Below are 21,578 nucleotides of genomic sequence, written 5' to 3' on the forward strand. Positions count from 1 at the left end.
CTCTCTAGCTGCCCCCAGTACTAATCATGTGTGTTCCTTCTGTACCAGATATCTCAAATGCTCCACAGTCTGTGCTGTTATCTAATACTATTAGGGTGACCTCATGTCCTGATTTTATAGGGACAGTCCTGATATTTGAGGCTTTGTCTTGTACCCCCCACCCCGTCCCGGTTTTTCACACTTGCTATCTGGTCATCCTAAGTGCTGGTTTTGATATTTTTTGCCCTTTCTTTCTCAGCCCTCCACTTTTACCCCTGCATTGCCCTTGTATCCCTCAATCTGCCTACCAAGTCTATCTAAGTTTTCATACTGCATTCATCAGTGCAGGAAGGTGTTCTGTATGGGTCGGGGGCACAAACTAGGAGCTGCAGGGGAGGAACTGGACATTTAGGAGCAGTCCTTCAACAAGATGGCCCCATGGCTGTTACTACAGGAGCATGCTGCTCCCCAGCAGAGCCATCCTGTCTATAGGATGGTTTGGGGCAACAGTCCTGGGTCCTACACTTTGGGGGGGCTTCATGCTCCAGTGGGACACAAAAGCACAAGACCAAAAGCAGTCAGGAGGATTAGCAGGGGGGCCTGTTGCCAGCAATGGAGGGGGCATCCCTATACTCATAGGAGGCAGCAGAAGAGGAGTGACCCAGCCCCAACCTGCTCCATGCCACTGACTTCCAGCATCGCTCAGGTGGAGGGTGCTTGGGGGAAGAAGTGGAGTGCAGACAGGAGCGGCCCTAGACGAGCTGCCGGCAACTGGCGCCCTAGGCGAAACGCACGATCGGCGCACAATCGGCGCCCCAGCATCCAAAGCCCTCAACGGCCGTTTTTCTTGGTGCCCTAGGCGACCGCCTAGGTCGCCTGTATTGATGGGCCACCACTGAGTGTGGATTGAGAGGGGACAGAGCAAAGCAGAGGTGGGTGGACAGAGCAAAGCCAGGGGCTTGAGGGAAGCGGTGCAGTGGGGGAGGAGTGCAGCAGAACAGTAGTAGGAAGTAGCAGGGTAGGTGGAATGTTACAGGCTCTGCAGCCCCTCTAAGCATGGTACTGATCCCCAGGGACAGTCAGAGTGGGGAGTTTGTGTATTACCATTCTTCAGAGAGGAGCTATCTGATAACAATATCTATTGCCCATTTCCAAACTGAGGGCATGGGCTAACTAAGGGGGGGATTTATGTCACGTGGGGGAGTGGATTGAAGGCCCTCCATCCACTGCTACTTTGCTTTTGCTGTAGTTATAAGTGATGACAGAGGGGAGTATCTTCAAAGGTCCAGGAACTTCCTGCACAATTCAGGAGCTACTGGATAAGCAGAGCTGCATCTCTGTTCATTGCTGCAGGCATTAGAGGCATGGAGGGTGCTTCAGTTTTATTCGGGGCTCCATTCCCAGCTGTGCATCTGGTGCTCTGCTTCTGCTTTCCCCCTCCCCCAACAAGTGGGGTCCTGGCCACTGGCTATGCTCACATGAGTGCTCCCAGCCCCAAACTAGGGGCTCCACTTCCAGCTGAGGATATTAAATATCGATTAATTTACTAGTCGAGTAGTTGATGGAATTTCCATCGACTACTCGACTAGTCAATAGGCACTTCCACATTCTTCCTTTGAAATGCCATGCAGAGCCAGGGTCAGCTGGGGACTCCCTACCTGATCCCAGGTTCCGTATAGCATTTCTGCAAAACCGTTTCAAAGTGGCAGCACCGCATGGAGCTCCCCAGCTGACTCTGGGTTCTGCAGAAATGCCTCATGGAGCTGGCGTTAGCTAGGGAGTTCCCAACTGACCCTGGGCTCCGTGTGGCACTGCAGCTTTGAAACACTGCAATAGCGTTTCCAACCAGCAGCACCGCACAGAGCCCAGGATCAGCTGTGTGGCACTGCCCCTTTGAAACTCCGCCATCGCGTTTCAAACCAACAGCATCACACAGAACCCATACCTTGGGCTCCGTGCGGCACTACTGCTTTGAAGTACCTCCTCTTCCCCATGCCTCTTTGCTGCCTCTATCTGATAGAGGCAGCAAGGGGGAGAGGAAGCAACTAGTCAACTTGTCAACAATTCATTAATATCCTTACTTCCAGCCCATGCCCAGGGCTCCACTGCTGGCCCCATGCCCTGAATTCCAGTTGCTAGCCCAAAGCCTAGGGTCCCAGCTGCTGCCTCACACCCAGGGCTCGCCTCTAGGTTCAGAAGCCACCTCCAGGCTCAGCCCCTTTACCCCCTTACCAAGTCCTACCATCCCAGAGACAGGGCCCTGCTCCCAGCCCCAGTTCTAGGGGAGGCGTATTGGCAGGTGTAAAGGGGATCTACTAGATTTCAGCAACCCCACTATTGAAAGTGTTCCAGTTGCACTGGCTCTGTTGTGGAGGAACTAGGGTGACCAGATGTCCCATTTTTAAATGGACAGTCCCATATTTAAGCACTCCTGCAGTTGTCTCAAACAACTGTCAATGGGATTTTAATTGTCCTCAACTTGTTCTGCTTCAAATCTATGGTACTAGTTCTTTACCAAATGACTTTAAGTAGGATTAGATATTAATCCTAAGTAGGTTTAATTTAAGTAGGATTGCAGATATTCACTGTTTGTATCAATACATTTATTCATTAAATTGCCCCGCTAATATTTCTGCATTATAGCTTGTTTCAGATTACTTCATTTTTTAGCTATCACTTACTTACTAAACATCAGTGCGAGTGAGCAGAAGAGCTCTACATCTCTGGACAAAGTCCTAGCGCCTGACACCGATGAAGCACCTCTTTTCTCAAACAAACTGAGGATTGGAACTGCTAATCTTCTAACAGTAAAAGCTACTTAAAACAAGCATATATGTGTGTGTTGCAGCAGCAGCAGAATGGGCACTAAGAGTCTCACTTTAAAAAGATAGCATTTGGGATTCAGCCACAAAGCAATAAGTGCAGAGGGAAATGTAGTTAAAAAACAACTATTGGCCTGAACCATCACCCCAGACATAAATACACTTGAATATCAGGAATGTGGATTCTGAATCCAAATGTCTCATGCCCATTGTGTTTTTCCTACTTTTTTTCTGGAATTATAGTGTGCGCTACCTAATATGTTTTAGAACTTCCTTAAGTGCATGGTGCTATCTATGGACTTGTTGGGCTTGTCTACGCTAGCATGTTTTGTCACCAAAACTGCCTTTTGGTGACAAAACAGAATGTTTATACTGCAATGCAACTTTTGTTGGGGGGGGGGGGGGGGGGGAGAAGGACTCCAGTTTTGGTGACAAAAAACTTCCACCCCTGTGAAAGACTTTTGTCTTTTCCCCTCCCTTTATTGTCAACATAGATCCAGTGTGGACTCTGCTGTTGTTTTGTTTTGTTGAAGAACTGACTTCTGCCACTATGCCTATCCTGATGATTGTATTTAGTGTTTTGTGATCTCTGTTGCCCTGCAGGCATACACCCATCTCCTTTCAAAGTTCCGGAAAATGCACTTAGACAACAAGAGCAATGAGATGTTTTATTTCATTTTATGCTCTTAAAGCCAGTGGTTTAACATCACTCCTTTTTCTCTGTGCATCCTATAATTTAGTTAACCATTTCATGTGCCAGTGCAATTATTTGGATTTACTGTGGAAATTTTTGCATACATAATTTATAGCTTGTATTAACTGATTTTGTCACTGTAATTTTCACCCTTTTAATTAATTGCCATTTTATCAGCTATTGCACAGCTACAGTAAAACATCTGCCATGACTGAAATCATTCATTGCCAATGTTGAAAATGCTTATCACTTTTGGAATTAATGCTGCATCCAGTGGTAATTTCCTCTGGCTGCCAGGTTGCAGGAATTTCTTAATTGTGGGGATGTTGCTTATCCTTGCCTTAAAAACCTGAAACAAGAAATGGTACAACATTTAACAGCAAAGAAATAACAGAGCAAAAGATACTTGCACATATATTAAACATGAATTAAAACAGGATCCTGTGATCTGGCCTGCAATGAACTGTAAGTGAGCTATATGCAACAAAATCCAATTGACTACTGGGATGGCAGTTGCAGGCACTGTCTGCCTGGCAGTTCTTGTAGGATTGTGGCCTAAGAGCTGGTTAAAATTTTCTTAATAACTTTTTCATTGAAAAAATGGGCTTTTGTCAGCAACTATAATTGTCCTGAAAAAAATTCATTGTCATTGAATGTTTGTGACGCTGACCCAGAAGGGGTTAACTATCAGGCTATATGACCCTGTACTGGGGAGGAGTGGCTGCTCATTGACCCAGAGGTGGAAGAACCTCTCCAGGAGCCATTTTGGGCTGAGCCTGACCCTGCCCAGCCACCTGACAGGAAATCAGAAGGCGGGGCCAGAACTATAAAAGCCCAGCCTGAGGACTCAGTTGGGGCCCAGCCTACAGAGGGACCAGAGGCCTGCCCAGTGCTCCCTGCCTGGGAGGCTCAGCTTTGGCCAGGACCTCCAGCCGTACCTGATTGACTGGAACTGCTGGACCTGCAATAGACCGAGGACTGGCTTGGACCTCCCGCTGTGCCTGACCCCAAGGACCTGCCTGACTGCCTGCACCAGCCTACACCGGAGGACCAACTGGGACTGCTGCACCTGCAAGCAGCCGAGGACTGGCCTGGACCTCTGGGACCCCACCTGGACCTAACAACCCTGGAACCCCCCAAAAAGCGGGGGATGCATGGAGGGGGAGAAAGAAGTGGCCCAGGGAACAGCAAAGGCTGTTAAAGGCCTCAAATCAGCCTCTTTAACAGCGGACCGTGCTGCTCCTATTAGGGCCCTGGGCTGGGAAACAGTGGAGTGGGTGGGCTTGCTTCCCCCCTGCCACCCACCTACTGGATGGTAGTCTCCCCCTCTCCACCACTGCAGGTGAGCAACCCACATTCTACCTGAACAAGGAGACAAAACCCTTGGCTACTGCTCCTGGTTGCCCCACCTGAAATAAGGCCTGGGCTACTGGGCACTTAAACTAACTGATCGTTTGTTGCCCCGCCCCAAACCAGGTCCAGTGTACTTTGAACTATTGGCAACTGTTTGCTGCCCTGCCTGAACCGAGGGCCAGGGCCCTACACCAGTGTTTGTTTATCTGTCGCCCGCCCTGAAGCAAGGCTGAGGTCAGAACTGTTTGCCTCTTGCCCCAACCTAAACTCGGGCTGGAGTTACAGGGCTATTGATTAGCCTTGTTGTTGTGGCCAAGACCCGGGCTTGGACTATTGACTTGGGGGGTTGTTTTAAGTGTGGCCACCCACTGACCCAGAGGCAGAAGATATTGACCCCTCTGGCCAAATTCAATCTTTAAAGACATATTAGAGAAGTATGTGAATGATAATTAGGGCCATTCCATGTTAGATAGCCTAGAGCAGTGGTGGACAACCTGCAGCTCATTAGGGTAACCCGCTGGTGAGCCACAAGACATTTTGTTGATGTGGACCATCCATATGCACAGCTCCCCCACAGCTTCCAATATCCACAGTTCACCATTTACTGCCAATGGGAGCTGAGGGAAGTGGTGGCCAGCTTGTCCCTCTGGGAGCTGTTCCTGAGCATCATGTTAGCAGAATATTGGTGCTGAAGGACTGAGAATACAAAGAAGCACACAGTCATTTGTAGCCCAGTAGACACTCTTTGGGATGATCTTGCATCTGAAGATATCCCAGGACCATTTAAAGAACTCTCTGGATACTGTTTGGTTTCTTCAAAGGAGAATTACCATATGTGACGGAAATCATTGGAAAGGTTATGATTTACTGAATGGGATTATCCAGTTTGTATGTCGGTATCATACAAATACTTCTGTATTTGAAGTTAGAAATATTGATCATGTGTCTGTATTCCAAATGTGATACTTTGGGTGTTAGTCACAACTAGCCCTTCATGTACAACAATGAAAAAGCCCATTAGCCACGACAATGGACACTGAAAGAGCTTAGTCTTCCTGTGAATGCTCCAGTCAGCCTGCAAGTAATGGCTGCCACAGATCTGCAAAGACATGTGTCTGTCACCTGGTAGTGCCCCCCCTTTTTAGAATGCCAGTGTTTTCCACTAGAAGCCAAAGGGTTCCCACCTTACACAAGCTCTATATAAGGCCTGGGAGTGACATCAGCAAGGAGACACTGAAAAAAGACTTGGAGGCAAGAACTGAAGTGGAGGTAGAAGAGTTGGACATAAGGAAGGTGGAAGGACATCCAGCTTCTGAGTTTCAAGCAGCAGACTAGTGCAGCTGGCTTTCAAAACTCTGACATTTGCCTATGACAACATTTTTTAAGATGAGGAATCATTTATAACCAATTTCATTGGTCAATCAAGATAATTTGTTTTGTTTTATTTGCTTAGTAATCTGCTTTATTTGGTTTGCTATCTCTTATATTAACTTAAAATTCACCTTTTATAGTTAATAACTTATTTCTTATTTACAACATAACACACCTTGTGCGAGTCATAAATGGGCAGTTAAAGAGGCTGCGCATATCTGTCTCCCCATTGAGGGAGGGAGCAGATCACATAATGTACCTTTAGGTTTGCTGTCCAAGGGAGGGAGGTACCTGAGTGTTGAGGAAAGTCCCTTACACTGAGATCAGCTCTAGGAACCTCATTTTATCTGCAGTTGGTTATGGCCCTCCACTGTGTATGCATTAAAAGAGACAACCTGACTCAGCAAGACTGGGTAAAAGAGTTCCCAAGCTCACATAATAGGCAGTATCTCAGTACATCAGGTGGCATCTTAAAGTGGAATAACTGAGGGAAGAATTAAGCACGCTGTATCTTTTTCTCATTACTGTTTAAATCATTCAGCCAAATTCATCCCATCTTTGTTGACTTCAGGGATTAATCTGGCCTCATGTTCTTATGTTATATAACATGATTTGTTCTGTAACAGTTTTGAATTTAGGCAATATCTGAAACACTTGTACACATTTGAGCCAGAGCATCAGTGTAAAGCTATATAGCTACGTTGTCTTCAGTGAGGATCTGCTCCTACACATTTCATTGCCTGTTAGAGCTTTTAATTCTTTTACCTGTAAGACAGGGAATTTGGAGAGTATATCAGGCTTGCATTCTTCTGCCATTAGAATGGTTTCAAGCAGCTGTACATCTGCCCTGCTGAATTGGTTGCCAACAAGAAAATCCTGTCCATGGTCTTTCAAAGCCTACAGGACAGGAAAGAATGACTTTATGAATATAAACAGGATAGTCTGTGCTCTGGATAAATACATAAAGCTAAGCCTAATGTAATATTTCAATAGCACATCTAGATCTGTGTAAGAGTTACCTTTGAAAGGAAGTAATATAAAAATGCAGGATTGTTTGAACATACAGAAAACTCAATTTCACCTTTGTGTTAGGCTTTCTTCAAAATAATGAAGGTTTGGATCTGACAGGAAGATTTAGTCTTTTTGACAGAAAGAGTTTTTAAAATCTGTAGCTTTTATGAACACAACTGAAATGGATTGGGTCTGAGGATTGGCATGGCGACTTTTCATGTTTTCCACCTCAGTACCAAGCTAAAAAAAAACCCATTTGAAATAAATAAAGTGACCTTGAGCAATTCCAGCTAGTAATTTTAATACCATTGTAGACAAAGCATAATCATAAAAAAGCCCATACACACATTTCATAGATCAAATGGAAAGATTCATTCTTTTAATAGTTGTTGTTATGAATAGTAGTGTTTTATATATATATATAGTGCCATAGGTTTGTGTAGGTGCCAACTGAAAATTTATCTTAAAATGTTTGCACAAGATAGTTTGCAAACACTGTCAATGGTGTGGTATAGATAATGCACATCTGAAGGTGCCTCCTGATGCTCTATGGAACAGATAGTTGCATGAGCAGAGTAAAATAATGATAGTTATTCTATAGCTATATGCAATTCACAAGAAATTTGGAGTACAAAAATTATCCTGGCCCTTGTGCGGTTCTGCCCTTATTTTTTCTTACCTTTGAGGCTAAGGAAATCCCATTAAGGCCATAAATTTATACTTGCCTTAACTAGTTTTCCCATCGGCACACCAAATATATCTGTTCTTCTGTAATACTGGCTCAATGTGTATTTACTAGACTACATCCAGGATATATAATAAAGTGACTCAATGTGCCAATGAGTACTGCAACATACCTTTTCATAGACTGGAAAGTACCTCATTGTGGCCTTCTCAATGATAGAGGCAAGATGCTTTGCCTTGTTCTCCGGTGGCTGGAGAGGATGGTGCATAATAATTTCATTCAGATCACTTGTTGCTTCCACATACATATCAATCCTGAAAGGCAAAGTATGCCAGTATTCATATAGGGTTAAGAGGCTAAATGCCAGAAGGTTTACCACTGACCAATTTCTGTTTTCTCAGTCAAAAATCAGTAGATATATGACATCACCTCCTTTTTTAGAGATGATTGGAATTATCTGTGTCAAAGATAGGGCCAATATTTTCATATTTAGGTTCTGAAAGTTAAACATAGTTAAATCACCCACGTTTCTATTTTGGCACCTGTGTGAAATCAGTGAGAGGGCGAGACCTAATATTAGTGAAACACTATGGCTACGTCTACACTGGCGTGATTTTCCGGAAATGCTTTTAACGGAAAAGTTTTCCGTTAAAAGCATTTTCGGAAAAGCGCATCTAGATTGGCAGGACGCTTTTCCAGAAGAGCACTTTTTGTGGAAAAGCGTCCGTGGCCAATCTAGATGCACTTTTCCGCAAAAAAGGCCCAATCGCCATTTTCGCGATCGGGGCTTTTTTGCGGAAAACAGTACTGTGCTGTCTACACTGGCCCTTTTGTGCAAAATTCTTTCGGAAAAAGACTTTTGCCCGAACGGGAGCAGCATAGTATTTCCAGAAAAGCACTGACAATCTTACATGAGATCGTCAGTGCTTTTCCAGAAATTCAAGTGGCCAGTCTAGACACAGCCTATGTGTCCCATTGAGAATTAAGTTGGACATCACATTAGCAATAATAAGTGGTATTTGTATCCATAGCGACAAGACCATCAAACAATAATACAATTTATTTGCCTTTACTAATTAATCTGAGTCGTTTGGGGATGTATAGCGAGAGTTTCCCCTAAATATGCAGTTCATGGGGACAAAGGGCAGGGATTACTTTGGCTCTTAGCTTGCAAGAGCAGTGTGCTGCTTGACCTTATGAGAGACAAGTAATGGTGTCCTACCAGTGGACAGTGATATTAGGCAAAACACTGGAGAGGAGGGATTGCTCAGTGGTTTGAGCATTGGCCTGCTAAACCCAGGGTTGTGAGTTCGTGAGTTCAATCCTTGTGAAGGCCATTTGGGGCAAAAATTGTCAGGGATAGTACTTGGTCCTGCTGAGAAGGCAAGGGACTGGACTCAATGACCTTTCACGGTCCCTTCCAGTTCTAGGAGATAGGCAATCTCCATTTAAAAAAAAAAAAAAAAAGGGCCTCTGTGGCAGCAGTACATGTGTTATCTGACTGGCTGAATTTTGAAAACTGTAATGACCTCTGAGGTAATCAAGATAAACTCACATGTACTTTTTAAGTGAATTTCTAATCTAGTTATTTAACTTTGTCCCAGACCTTAGTATTATTGATCTTGGTTGAAAATCAACAGAAATGTGCTGATTCATCATATAATTGATTAGGAATCAGGATTCCCCCTCCACCTTTTACTGCACATATAATAGTGATTTTTCTTGCTGTCAGAAAAAGGTAGTAGTGTTACAGTACAGTGCTCTCTCCTTAAGGTTCTTCCCATAGAGGTTGTATTTCCCTGCTATGTAGTTGAGAATGGCTCTGGTCTGAACCATCTTCATTCCATCAATTTCCACCATGGGCACTTGTTGAAACAGCAGATGTCCATCTTTTAAAAGAAAGATGAGAAGTAATACTCAAATAAACTAGTCACTTTCTCCAAACAATTATCATTGCAACACAGTTGAGAGAACCTCTATTTTGCAATTTTCTTTTTAAATGTGAAGTTCTTTTATCTCATACTGTGAAGTGAACAAAGTTTACAGTAAAATGTGAATGCTATTTCTTATGGAAATAGGTAAACAAAAAATAAGAGCTTGCATTATAATAATAAACTTCTTAGAATTACTGCAAATACAATAGGAATTCAAAGAAAGGGACAAATTATGCATTGTGTCATTTACTCAAGTAAAGTTCCCACAGAGGTTAATAGGATAAGAGTGAAGGATTTGGCTCGTAAGAAAACTTTCATCATGCTTCATATGAATTTCCAAAATAATAATTTTGCATATAACATCTTTAATCTGATCATATCAAAACACCGTAACAAGCAATCTATAGAGCAGAGGTGGGGCAATAAGACGGAGGCAGTTCACCAAGATGAGCCCTTGGCAGGCTGCCATCACTGTATTTATCTTCACTTCCACAGATACAAGGGCTTGTAGCTCCCATTGGCCGTGGATCGCCATCCTGGCCAAAGGGAGTTGCAGAAAGTGGCATGGATTGGGACGTTGCTTCCCACAGTTCCCATTGGCTGGGAATGGTGATCCAAAGCTAATGAGATCTGCAACCACCCATACCTGTGGACATGGGCGGCGAGTTATATGGGCTTGTGGTGCCCATGCTCCAGCAATATTCAGAGCCGGGGGCCCTGCTCAACCAATATTTGGAGCTGGTGTTCTCCCCTGGCCCTGCCTGAAGTGGGCCCCAGCCCACACCTGCAAGCGCGTCCTCCCCCTGGCCCCAGAGCGTCCCCAGAGGAGAAGAGAGATTGTAACGGGGCGCCCGCAGCCCCCGCCCCTGCGCCCTGGCAGCGCATGTGCACACTGCATGCCAGACAGGGGTGACAGGATGCGGAGGCCTCGCCCCTGGGTGGACGCTGCAGAGAACGGGTGCGGCGGGCTAGCCCTGTCCCCGCACCATTGCGGCTCATGCTCATGCCACATGCTGGGTATTTTAAATGCCAGAGGTGCGGCAGACAAGGGGGAGGGAGTCCACCCAGGCTGGAGCCAGGGCCGAGGCTGAGGCTGGGAGCTCAGGGAAGCGCCCACCCTCCTGCAGCAGCCGGGACCCAGCAGGCAACCCCACGGGGCGGACGCCCAGACTCTGCAGCCCGAGAAGGAACAGGCAGCGGATGCCGGAGCAGCCTATACCCCCTCGACGAAGAGAGGGGCGGCAGGGCCTGATCACAGACTCCAGCCCCACTGACCTAAAAACTGGAAGGCAGAAGGTAGGGGAGGGGAAAAAACAGGGGAAGGAGTGGGAGAGGAAGGGGTTTGTGCTGAGGGGAGGGGGGCAGGTCAGGAGAAGAAAGGGGAAGGCACCAAGGCACAGGTGGAGGAGAGAGACAAATGCCAGGGCGCCTGGTGGAGACAATGAGGAAAAGGGCAGGAGGGGAGGTGTCAGTGGGAGGGGGACAGGGTGATGCTGGGAGGGGACAGGGTAAGGGCATTGGGGGCTAGAGGGGGGAGGGGAAGGTGCTAGGAGAAGGCTTGAAAGAAGGGGTGGGCATGAGGAAGGCTGGGATGGAGCAAGTCATGTGTGATGGCACAGGGGCAGGAGGGGAACAGGGGCAGAGGGTAGTAAGGGGGTGGGCATCAGGGGAAAAGAGGGCAAAGAGGGCAGGGCTAGTGACTTGCAGACATCTAACTTTTCTAAGTAATTTTTAACTTGTTCTTTTTTATTTTAACTTCTAAACCTACCTACCCCATTTCCACTAGTATTCACTATGTTAGGCATCCTGTCATCTTCCTTTTCTTGAGGAAAACTGAAACAAGGAAATCATTAAGCACCTCTGCCATTTCCTACTTTCCTGTTACTGTTTCTCCCTCTTCACTGAGCAATGGGCCTACCCTGTCCTTGTTTTTATAGAGTAACATGTTACTGTTATAAAACTGGCATAACAGAATGGAGGTTAGAATCCAATATTTGAATGAAATAAAATGGTCTTACTGCAATTATGATTCATCATATTCATGATCCACTCCCGATTTTCTTTTTTTAAAAGGCAGTTACATTTTAACGAATTCCCCATGAGGATACAACAACAATTCTAAAAGAAAACAAATTATAGAAACTCACCCTGTCGTAACTTTAAAAGATCTTCCCTTGTTTCACAGAATTGTTCTTCAAACTGGAAAACAAATGGGTAAAAAGAGGGAAAAGTGTCTTATTTTTATTGATGGGGTTCAGTTGGGAAACACTTGGGAAAATAATTAATAGATCATTTTTTAGGATTTATTTCACTTCTGCAGTTAAAGACTTTGCAATAATCTGTACTTAGATAAAATCCTGCCTCTGTTATGTTTTTCCTTTGCCTTTTTATGCTTAATTTAAATGCCTTTTGTGTAGGAACCTATGTTAGATTGTGGCTAGCCCTGCACAGGTGTTCAAGGTGACCAGAGAGCTAAAGAAACATTCTTCTGTGCAAGAGGCAGACACAATGCACTGATGACAGGTAATGACTGGGGTGTCTAGGTCCCCAGGATGGGGTGAAAGCAGAGCCAGGCATGGTGGAGGAAAGAAAGCACATCCAGTAGCTGTTGGGCTAGTCTATGATTTTTTGCCATAACCCTTGCGTGGGGAGAAAAGAAAAAGGATTTGCAACAGCAGAAATCCCCAGAGGCTTCCTGGCTGCCTACTAACCAACATGTCACAGCAGCCATGTACCCCTCTGGCATGGCTTTCAGAGTTAACCCAGAAAGCAGTTAGTTTCACTTATATTAGTATTGTTATTTGCATTGGGTAGGGCATAGAGGCTCCAGCTCCACTTTGACGGGCATGATGCAATCGCTATCTTGGCCAATATCCAGCAGTGAAATGGAAACATCTAGATTTGGAAGTTTGTGTCTGTAAGGCTTGAAGTAAAGAACCAGGCTCTCCAGGTGAGGCTGTGAAAGACTCACATCCTCTGTGTCCTGGGAACAGAGGATAGCATGTAAAATACTGACCACAATGGTCATCAGTGGGTACAGAACCCAGGCTCAATTGCTTGACTGGATTGGAGCAGCTCCATTAAGTGTAAATATGTCTCACTGTCTCCAAGGAAAGCTGCTAAAGAGAGACATAATCACACACACTGTTATAATTTTACACGCTGGCTGTGCAACCACTTGTGTATGTGCAGTGAGTTTGGAACCAATGACTTCCAGGTGGTCACATCTGCTATGCAGAACCGTCATTTCCACCAAATTATGCATTTCCAACTTGGTTTCTTTATAAAATAGAAGCAGACCTCGACTCCAGCTGCTGCTAAAAGCCATCGTATCGTTTCCATTCGGCCTCTTCCATCAAAATAGTACAGTTTGGGTTTCCCACTCATGCTTCCAAGTGTCTTGGTTTCCTGTTAAATTAAATAAAGGAAAAAGTTTCAAAGAATCAACATGAGGGAAGCTCAGTGTTTGACACTCAGGAAGTCAGCACGGCATTCTCAAACACCTGTCACTGTAGTGTTTAGATGACTCGGGTTCCTACTTGCTACAATTATACAAATAATTTAAAGTAATGCTGGATGCTGACTGTACAACAAAAACAAGCAAAATACCAAGGACCAGAAAAGAGCAGTAGCTTTTCTCAGAACACTGGAATTTTCTTTCAATGCTGGAGCAAAAGGCTCAAAGATATTCAGGGTGTGTCTAGACTACATGGCTCCAGCGACGGAGCCATGTAGATGAGTGTACTCGGCAAAGGGAAACAAAGAGGCAATTTAAATAATCGCTGCTTTATTTACATCAAAATGGCTGCCTGTCAGCCAATGGTCAGGGCAGTGTGTGTGTGTGTGTTACACCCGAATCTTCAGCTGCTGGGACACAAAGTCCTGTCGCAGCGGGCAGCCTAGGGAGGTTGTCAGTGCCGGCCCTATTGCTGCTCCTATTGTCTTATGGAGAGAACATGCTTAAATGGGCTAAACTGCCATGAGATCAACTGTTTTCTCATTAGATTTTTGCCATTTGGGAGGTAATATCAGGAATGCAGCTAGTCTTGTAAGATTTTGTCTCATCTCAAATGAGAAGTGGATAATGGCTCCACAAAGGATCGTAATCATACTAAATACGTGTGTAATGAGCTGAATGCCAAAACTGTTTTAAAGTCAACAAAAGGAAAGAGACTAACACTCTGAAGCAGGGGAGCCAACAGAGTTGCCACCCCCCTGGACAAGATGAAGGGGTAGTTTTGTGCTGCTGGAAGGGGCAAGGCATTGGGTGAAGAGACTGGGGCAGCCCTTAGTGCTGTACTACGCTGCCCTACCCCTGCCTCAGGCAGTCCTCTGAGCCACACAGATTGCACTGCACAGCTCTCTGGTGGTGATTTAAAAGACCTAGGGGTCCAGCTGTCACAATATTAGCAGCAGCAGCCACCAGCAGCTCTGATCCCTTTTGAATGGCCAGGCAGTAGGGCAGCTGTCTCCTTTACCCACCTCCATTGTTGAGCCTGCTCTGAAGTTCAGATTAAGTAATGGAACATAAAATATTTGGCCCAGGATTCTGGACTAAAGACCAACCCAAATAAGTTATGCAATGGCACTAGAAGCTGTAGGAATGCAGGAATCTGGAATGCTGAAGGAATGCTGGTGGGAAAGCACCAGCAAAAAAGATTTATTATAAATGCTCTTTTTGCAAACTATAATATCTACCAGCAAAAAAGATTTATTATAAATTAGGGGGCAAGAAAGTAAATATTCCAAGGAGTATAAATATAAACATTAAAGGCCTGACTGCTGGAGAAGCTGCTGTGAAAATGTCATTGTGAAACTTGCTTGCTTGATCTTTAATCTTCTGTTAGCTCCTAATCTCAAGAGATAAATTACTGTTTCATTAATCAAGTCTCAGAGGGATGGTCATGTTAATCTGTATCTCCAAAAACAGCAAGAAGTCCTATAGCACCTTAAAGACTATCAGTTTTACATAAACATGAAAGCTTATGCACAAATAAACAAATATGATCTAGACCGTGCTTGGTCTTGCCATGAGGGTAGGGGACTGGACTTGATGACCTCTCAAGGTCCCTTCCATTTCTAATATTCTATGATTCTACAAAACTTGTTTGTCTTTAAAGTGACACAGGACTCATCATTGTTAGTAGGAGTTGTTGCTGCTCAGCATCTTTGAAAATCCAGGTTTCATTTCAAAGATCAGATGAAGTGTTGTCCATGGTATATGAAAGCCTCACATTCATATGAATTCCATCTTATGGTGAAAGTTCTCTCTAATACATTCAAACTGCTTTTCTCCAACTCTGAAAGTGCCTTGTTTCCAGCTGCTAATCCATGTGATAACAATGCTAAATATGCATGAAATATCTTTCTAATATTACTTTTTCATGCAACTGCTGCCCTTGCATCAAGAATTTTATGCAATTATAAAACAGGAAGGGTGTGTGTGTGTGCTTGTGTGTGTGTGTGTGTGTGTGAAAAGTTTGAAACCCCATGGATTAATACAACTAACATGTAATTCAGGGAATGTCTACACTACAGAGTTTTTTTTCAGAAAAACAACCATTTTTCCTAAAAAACTTCAATTACGTCCACACTCAAATTGCGTTCTTTTGAAAGAAAATCGAAAACTGAGGGTTTTTTCCAGAATTGGTCATCCTCTTTCTACAAGGAAGAAGCCTTTTCCCGAAAGAGCTCTTTTGGAAAAAGACTTGTGTGGACGGGGAAGAGGGAGTTTTTTCAAAAGAAGAGTACAGAGGAAAAAGCACAGATGCCCTGGTGGCCACTCCATCTATAGTAATAATAGTTTAAATGTGAGAGAATCCATTCAGTGTGGACGCTATCTTTTGAAAAGGCAAATTGCTTTTTCAATGTGCGTTGGCAGCGTGGATGCTCTCTTTCAGAAGAAGTTTTTTCAGAAGATCTCTTCTGGAAAAGCTTCTTTCGAAAGAAGCCTGCAGTCTAGATGTAGCCTCAGTGTGACCATTTTAAAGCCCAGAATATTTCAGTCATAATTAGTAGAGTGCTTTATGACAGAGAAACTCTCAAAATACTGTACACATGAGACCAAATATCATTATGACTCTTTTACATACAGGGAAACTGAGGTATACATGGACCTTGCCCAAGCCCTCCCCAGCAAATCAATGGCATAGGCAGATAAAAATGGCCATAATGGATCTGACCAATGGTCCATCTAATCAAATATTCAGTCTTTCAACAGTGACCACAGGCCTGTATGCAGGAATTTCTGGGGATGTGTGCTTTTTTTTGTAAATGTGGACCCACGGGTATGAATGCACCCTCTGTGGTCCTCCAAGTAAGCAGGGAAATCAGCCCCAGTCTTCCCCCGGCTGACCAGAGCATGAAGAAGGTAGGCACAGGCAGCACACCACTCCTGCCTTCCCCTGGCTGTCCGGAGCATACTTACTTCAGGGGCCATGGAAGGGAGCTTTTGCATCATTTGAACCCCCCAGCATATGGGCCTGGACCAATGCCAAATGCTTCAGAGGGAATGATCAGAACAGGAAATCAGGGAGTGATCCATCCCCTATCACTCATTCCCAGCTGCTAGCAGTCAGAGGCTAGGGACATACAGAGAATGAGGTTGAATCCCTGACCCTCTTGGCTAGTAACCACTGTTAGACCGATCTTTCATGAACTTATCTACAAAAATAAGTCTCCTGATTCCTGAACCAGTGTCCAACCCATGGACCACTTTAGCTTCCAGTCAGTACCATTTAAAAATGGAACATGCATGTAACAGTGTGCTAGTGCATGGTAGCAGAATTAATCATTTCTAATGCTCACTAAGCTATTATGATTTTTTTATAGTTTCTATTGGTAACATTTCTTTCAATAGTTTTGAGGTGTAGAAAAATCAGAAGAGTGGGCCTGATCCTCACCTAGTGAAGTCAAGCGTATGAAAATGATTTTCACCAAATGAGGATCTGACTTTGTGTTTTCATTGAATGTAATAGTGGGGAGGAAATTTTAAAACACTACACGTATTTTATAATACTAACACTGTTCCTTCAGCATTTTCTCTATTTCTTTTGCCTTCGCTTCAAGATGTCTCAGGGTATGTCTACACTTGCACCCTCTTCCGAGACAGGGATGCAAATGAAGACATTCAAAATTGCAAATCAAGTTGGGATTTAAATATCCCACTATTTAAATAGTGCTATTTCAAAATAACAGACATTATTAAGACGCGATTATTTCGAGAGAAAACCCTTCTCCCGAAATAACTGCTAACCTCATTGTATGAGGAATAAGGGTTATTTTGAGAGAAGGGTTTTCTCTCAAAATAACCGCATCTTAACAGCGTCTGTTATTTCGAAATAGCGCTATTTCGAAATAGTGCCATAATGTGAATATGCAAATGAAGTGTGGGATATTTAAATCCCGGCTTCATTTGCAATTTCAAATGTCTTCATTTGCATCCCTCTCTCGAAAGAGGGCGCAAGTGTAGACATACCCTTCAGATACTTACAATATGTTATATAAACATAGAATGCTTTGGCATATTGCCATGTGTCAGGGTATGTCTACACTTCATTCCTCTTCCGAGAGAGGAATGCAAATACATACACCTGAAATTGCAAATGAAGCATGGATTTGAATTTCCTGTGCTTCATTTGTATAATCGCGTTATGGCGCTATTGTGGAATAGCGCTATTTCGGGGGGGGAAAACTGAGTTATTTTGAGATAAAAACCTTCCTTTGAAATAACCCTCAAGTTTTATAAATAAAGGAACTCAGACATTAAAGACTAAGAAGAGACCCCTCTTAGATGCATTTTCTCTAGCAGCCATTTTGTTGAAAATCTAAAGCAAAATGATATTTTCCTACAGTCTACATTTAGTACAAAGGTCTTTTTCATTATCTCCAGCTGCCTCTTATGTTCTCAAAGTGTTATGGTGTTTGCTAAGGAGCGGAGAAGTTTAGTTCTTTTTTATTTGATCATTTTAGTTTGTCTTCTGACCCGCTCTGTACTGGTAGCCAGCTTGTGCAATGAGAGTCCAGTGAAAACACATTCTCCATTCCAAGCTTGCATTCTTGTTATTGCTGCTTCTTTCTCTGTCTCCTTCCCCTCCCTCAGTTTGTACTCCCAAACCATATCTACACTAGCCTCTTTTTTCAGAAAAAAATGCCCCATCACTGAAGAGGTAACCAATTTAATTTACAGCAAAGGAGATTTAGATTCAAGTTAGGAAGTTTTTCCTAATTGAGCACTGGAATAGATTACCTAGGGAGGCTGAGAAATCCCTGTCCTTGGAGTGTTTTAAGAACAGGTTGGAAAACCACCTCTCAGGAGGGATGGTCTAGAAATTCTTAGTGCTGCCTTATGCCAGGATGGATGATGGACTAGATGACCTACATTTCTATGTTTTTATCATTGCTAACACCAGCGGGAACAACAGTGTGAGTACTAGAGTAGATAGAGCTATAGGCAATCAGTACTGTTTTTAGCACTGTCTCATCTCACTTTGCTCAGTACAGGCTAGCTGATTTAGTAGAAGAAATGCTGGCAGCACCTAGTCCATGCTAGCTCTCCCGTAAGAGCTAATGCCATGGCAACAGTGGAGCTGAAATGGCATTAGCAACTGTGGGAGCAAATGCACAGTGCTCACTTTGCCCTCAGAAATGCCATGTCTTGATCTTTCCTGAAATCACTATTTTTTTTCCTGACATCTGGATTCTCCTTTTCTTCCAGCACTACAGCAAGCATTTGATCTGCACCTGAATTACTTTACTGCACATCAACCTTATCATACTGAAAATTAGCACAAACATTCTATTAATATTTCATCCATTAGACCCATTTACTGAAATTACTTTCAAACCATTTGGTCAATTCCTGGTACATTTCTAAAGATCAGTACTAACCTTTTGGGACTCCTGGTCCAGTCCAAACTAGTCTTGAATAAAAAAATAGTTCCTCTAAGTTATAAAGTTTTATAGCTCCACCTACTGGGAGGAGAGTCCAATTTTGTCCAAAGGGTAAGGGAAACGCCCATTGTTAAACAAATGAAATCAGTTGGCTCTGCCAGCTTTCTGATTTGTCACATACATCAGAATCTTCCCAATACAGACTTGCCTAATCAACAAACCTAAAGATCCACAAAATCTCATGGTATGTCTACACTACAATGTTAGTTCGAACTAACGGACGTTAGTTCGAACTAACATTCATAGCCGCTACAATAGCGCTCCGCTAGTTCAAATTTGAATCGAACTAGCGGAGCACTTAGTTCGAACTAGGAAAACCTCATTTTACGAGGATTAAGCCTAGTTCGAACTTACTAGTTTGAATTAAGGGGTGTGTAGCCCCTTAATTCGAACTAGTGGGAGGCTAGCCCTCCCCAGGTTTCCCTGGTGGCCACTCTGGCCAACACCAGGGAAACTCTATGCCCCCCTCCCGGCCCCGGAGCCCTTAAAGGGGCACGGGCTGGCTACGGTGCCCGTGCCAGGTGCAAGCCTGCCAGCACCCAGCCAGCAGACCCTGCACCTGGCACGGCACAGAGCCACCCACCCGATGTCCCCCAGCCCTCCCCCTCTTCCCGGGACCAGGCTGGCGGCTCCCGGGAGCTTGCCCTGGACCACAAGAGGCGGGCACCTTCCTGGGCTAGTGCGGACATCGTGGACCTCGTCCACGATCTCCGCACTAGGCACAGGAAAGTGGCCGTCTAGGGCAGGAGAGCTGCCAGCCTGGCCACCCAGGAGCAGGTGTGCATGGAAATCAAGGGGGTCCACTGAGACCCCCGACCCTGAGCCCTGAGCTTACAATGGCCATCCTGGGTCAGACCAAAGGTCCATCTAGCCCAGTAGCCTGTCTGCCGACAGTGGCCAACCCTAGGGACCCTGGAGGGGATGGACCAAAGACAGTGACCAAGCCATTTGTCTCGTGCCATCTCTCTCCAGCCTTCCACAAACTTTGGGCAGGGACACCACTCCTACCCCCTGGCTAAGACTACTCCATGGACCCAACCTCCATGACTTGATCTCACTTCCCTTTAAACTCTGTTCTAGTTGTAGCCTTCACAGCCTCCTGCAGCAAGGAGTTCCACAGGTTAACTATTTGCTTTGGGAAGAAGAACAACTTTCTCTTACTAGTTTGAAGCCTGCTACCCATTCCTTTCCTTTGGTGTCTTCTAGTCCTTCTTTATGGGAACTCATGAAGAACTTTTCTGAATGCACCCTCTCCACCCAACCCCTGCTTTTAGAGACCTCTATCCTGTCCCCCCTCCGTCTCCTCTTTTCTAAGCTGAACAGTCCCAGTCTCTGTAGCCTCTCTTCATCTGGGACCTGTTCCCAACCCCTGATCATATTAGTTGCCCTCCCCTCTCCCAGCCTTTCTCTTCCCCTCTCCCACCTCCTTTTCCCAGTCTCCCCCAGTTTTGTTCAATAAAGACAGAGTCAATGTTGGAAGAAACGTTATCTTTATTTTGTACATCAATAAGAAGGGGGGCTAGGGAAGGGTAAGTGGAAGGAGGTGAGGGAGGAATGGGGTACGAGCCCCCGATGGGGAGGACTGGGCTGGCTCTGCGGGCTTCTGGGGGTGGAAGCTCTCCTGCAGCCCCCCGATTGCCCCCTCTCCCCAGATGGCAGCCTGCGGCAAGTGCAGCCGGGCTGATGGCCGAGTGCTGTGATGTGCCCAGTGTGGGTAGTCCGGGCACTCCAAGCCAGGACTGCTTTGCAAGCGGGGCACCCCTGAGAACTGTCTGTCCAGGGTGGGGGTCAGGACCCTTTAAGCGCAGCCCTCGGCTAGCCTGAGACAGCATCTCCACACAATAAGTCCTCCTCTGATGCCCTGCCGGCACTGCTTCCGGCCATCCTTAAGCCCTGTTCAGAGTCCACTCAATGTGGACTTGCTAGTTCGAATTAGCAAAACGCTAATTCGAACTAGTTTTTAGTTCTAGACGCGTTAGTTCGAATTAGCGCTGTAGTGTAGACATACCCATGGTGGATTGGTACAGCTCTTTGTGGAAAGCTTCACTTATCCTATTTTCAGTATTATCTGCTGTGGGCAGGAGATGGCATCTCCCTTCTAGTGGTTAGAATCCATAGTAGCAGTTACAACCACTATTTAGTCTCTGGCAACAGTCCTGCCTAGTGGGCACAGTTCTTGGGTACAGTAGGAGAACCTCAGCCCTCCCACCCCACCAGCTCCCAACACAGGACTCTGAGATGCTGGTTTGGCTTTGCTCATCCTTCAGAGCATTTCATTAGCCTCTAGTCAGCTTCCCTGGATCACTTTCTCCCTTCCTTTGCACTCCAGATGGCTGCTATCTCCCTGAAGAGTGCTGCCTTCTGAACTCCCTGTCATAGTCCCAGTTTCTGATTTGTTGTAAGAACCAGGCACATCTTCCCTTTTAAATCCGATCTCTAACCCAAGTACAAGCTTAGGGGCATGACACCCTGAACCCAGAGTTGCTCCTTAATCCCCTTCCATCCAGTAACCCCATCACATACCCAGGGCTGGATTAAGGCATGGGCTAGCCGGGCAGCTGCCCGGGGCGCCAACCTATGGGGGGAGCCTGGCTCCCGGATCGCGGGCTGCAGCAGCTCCCAGCGGCCACCCTGCAGTGGCCTGCATTAACCTCCACGGCGCCAGCCAAACAGTGCCCGTCCCCCTGCGGCCGCAGGGCCCTGCAGGGCCAGGCTTGGCCCACCCTGGGAGGCCCCGGGCTGTGCACCAGCGGTGGTAGCCGGGCTGGGCCGGGCTG

The 21,578-nt window shown here is 45.3% G+C and overlaps 1 protein-coding gene across 1 annotated transcript; it reads right to left on the minus strand.

Moving 5' to 3' along the window:
- Positions 1 to 3,455: 3,455 nt before the first annotated feature.
- Positions 3,456 to 18,814, minus strand: LOC102456850 (glutathione S-transferase-like). Its single transcript, XM_006137752.3, has 7 exons — positions 18,739 to 18,814; positions 13,150 to 13,257; positions 11,997 to 12,048; positions 9,672 to 9,804; positions 8,088 to 8,229; positions 6,985 to 7,116; positions 3,456 to 3,844 (listed from the first exon to the last, which is right to left on the minus strand). The coding sequence occupies exons 2-7, from the start codon at positions 13,234 to 13,236 to the stop codon at positions 3,713 to 3,715; spliced, it is 678 nt and encodes a 225-aa protein (XP_006137814.2). The 5' UTR covers positions 13,237 to 13,257; positions 18,739 to 18,814; the 3' UTR covers positions 3,456 to 3,712.
- Positions 18,815 to 21,578: the final 2,764 nt, after the last annotated feature.

The sequence above is a fragment of the Pelodiscus sinensis genome, chromosome 3 (assembly GCF_049634645.1).
Source record: "Pelodiscus sinensis isolate JC-2024 chromosome 3, ASM4963464v1, whole genome shotgun sequence".
Taxonomy (NCBI): Eukaryota; Metazoa; Chordata; order Testudines; family Trionychidae; genus Pelodiscus; species Pelodiscus sinensis.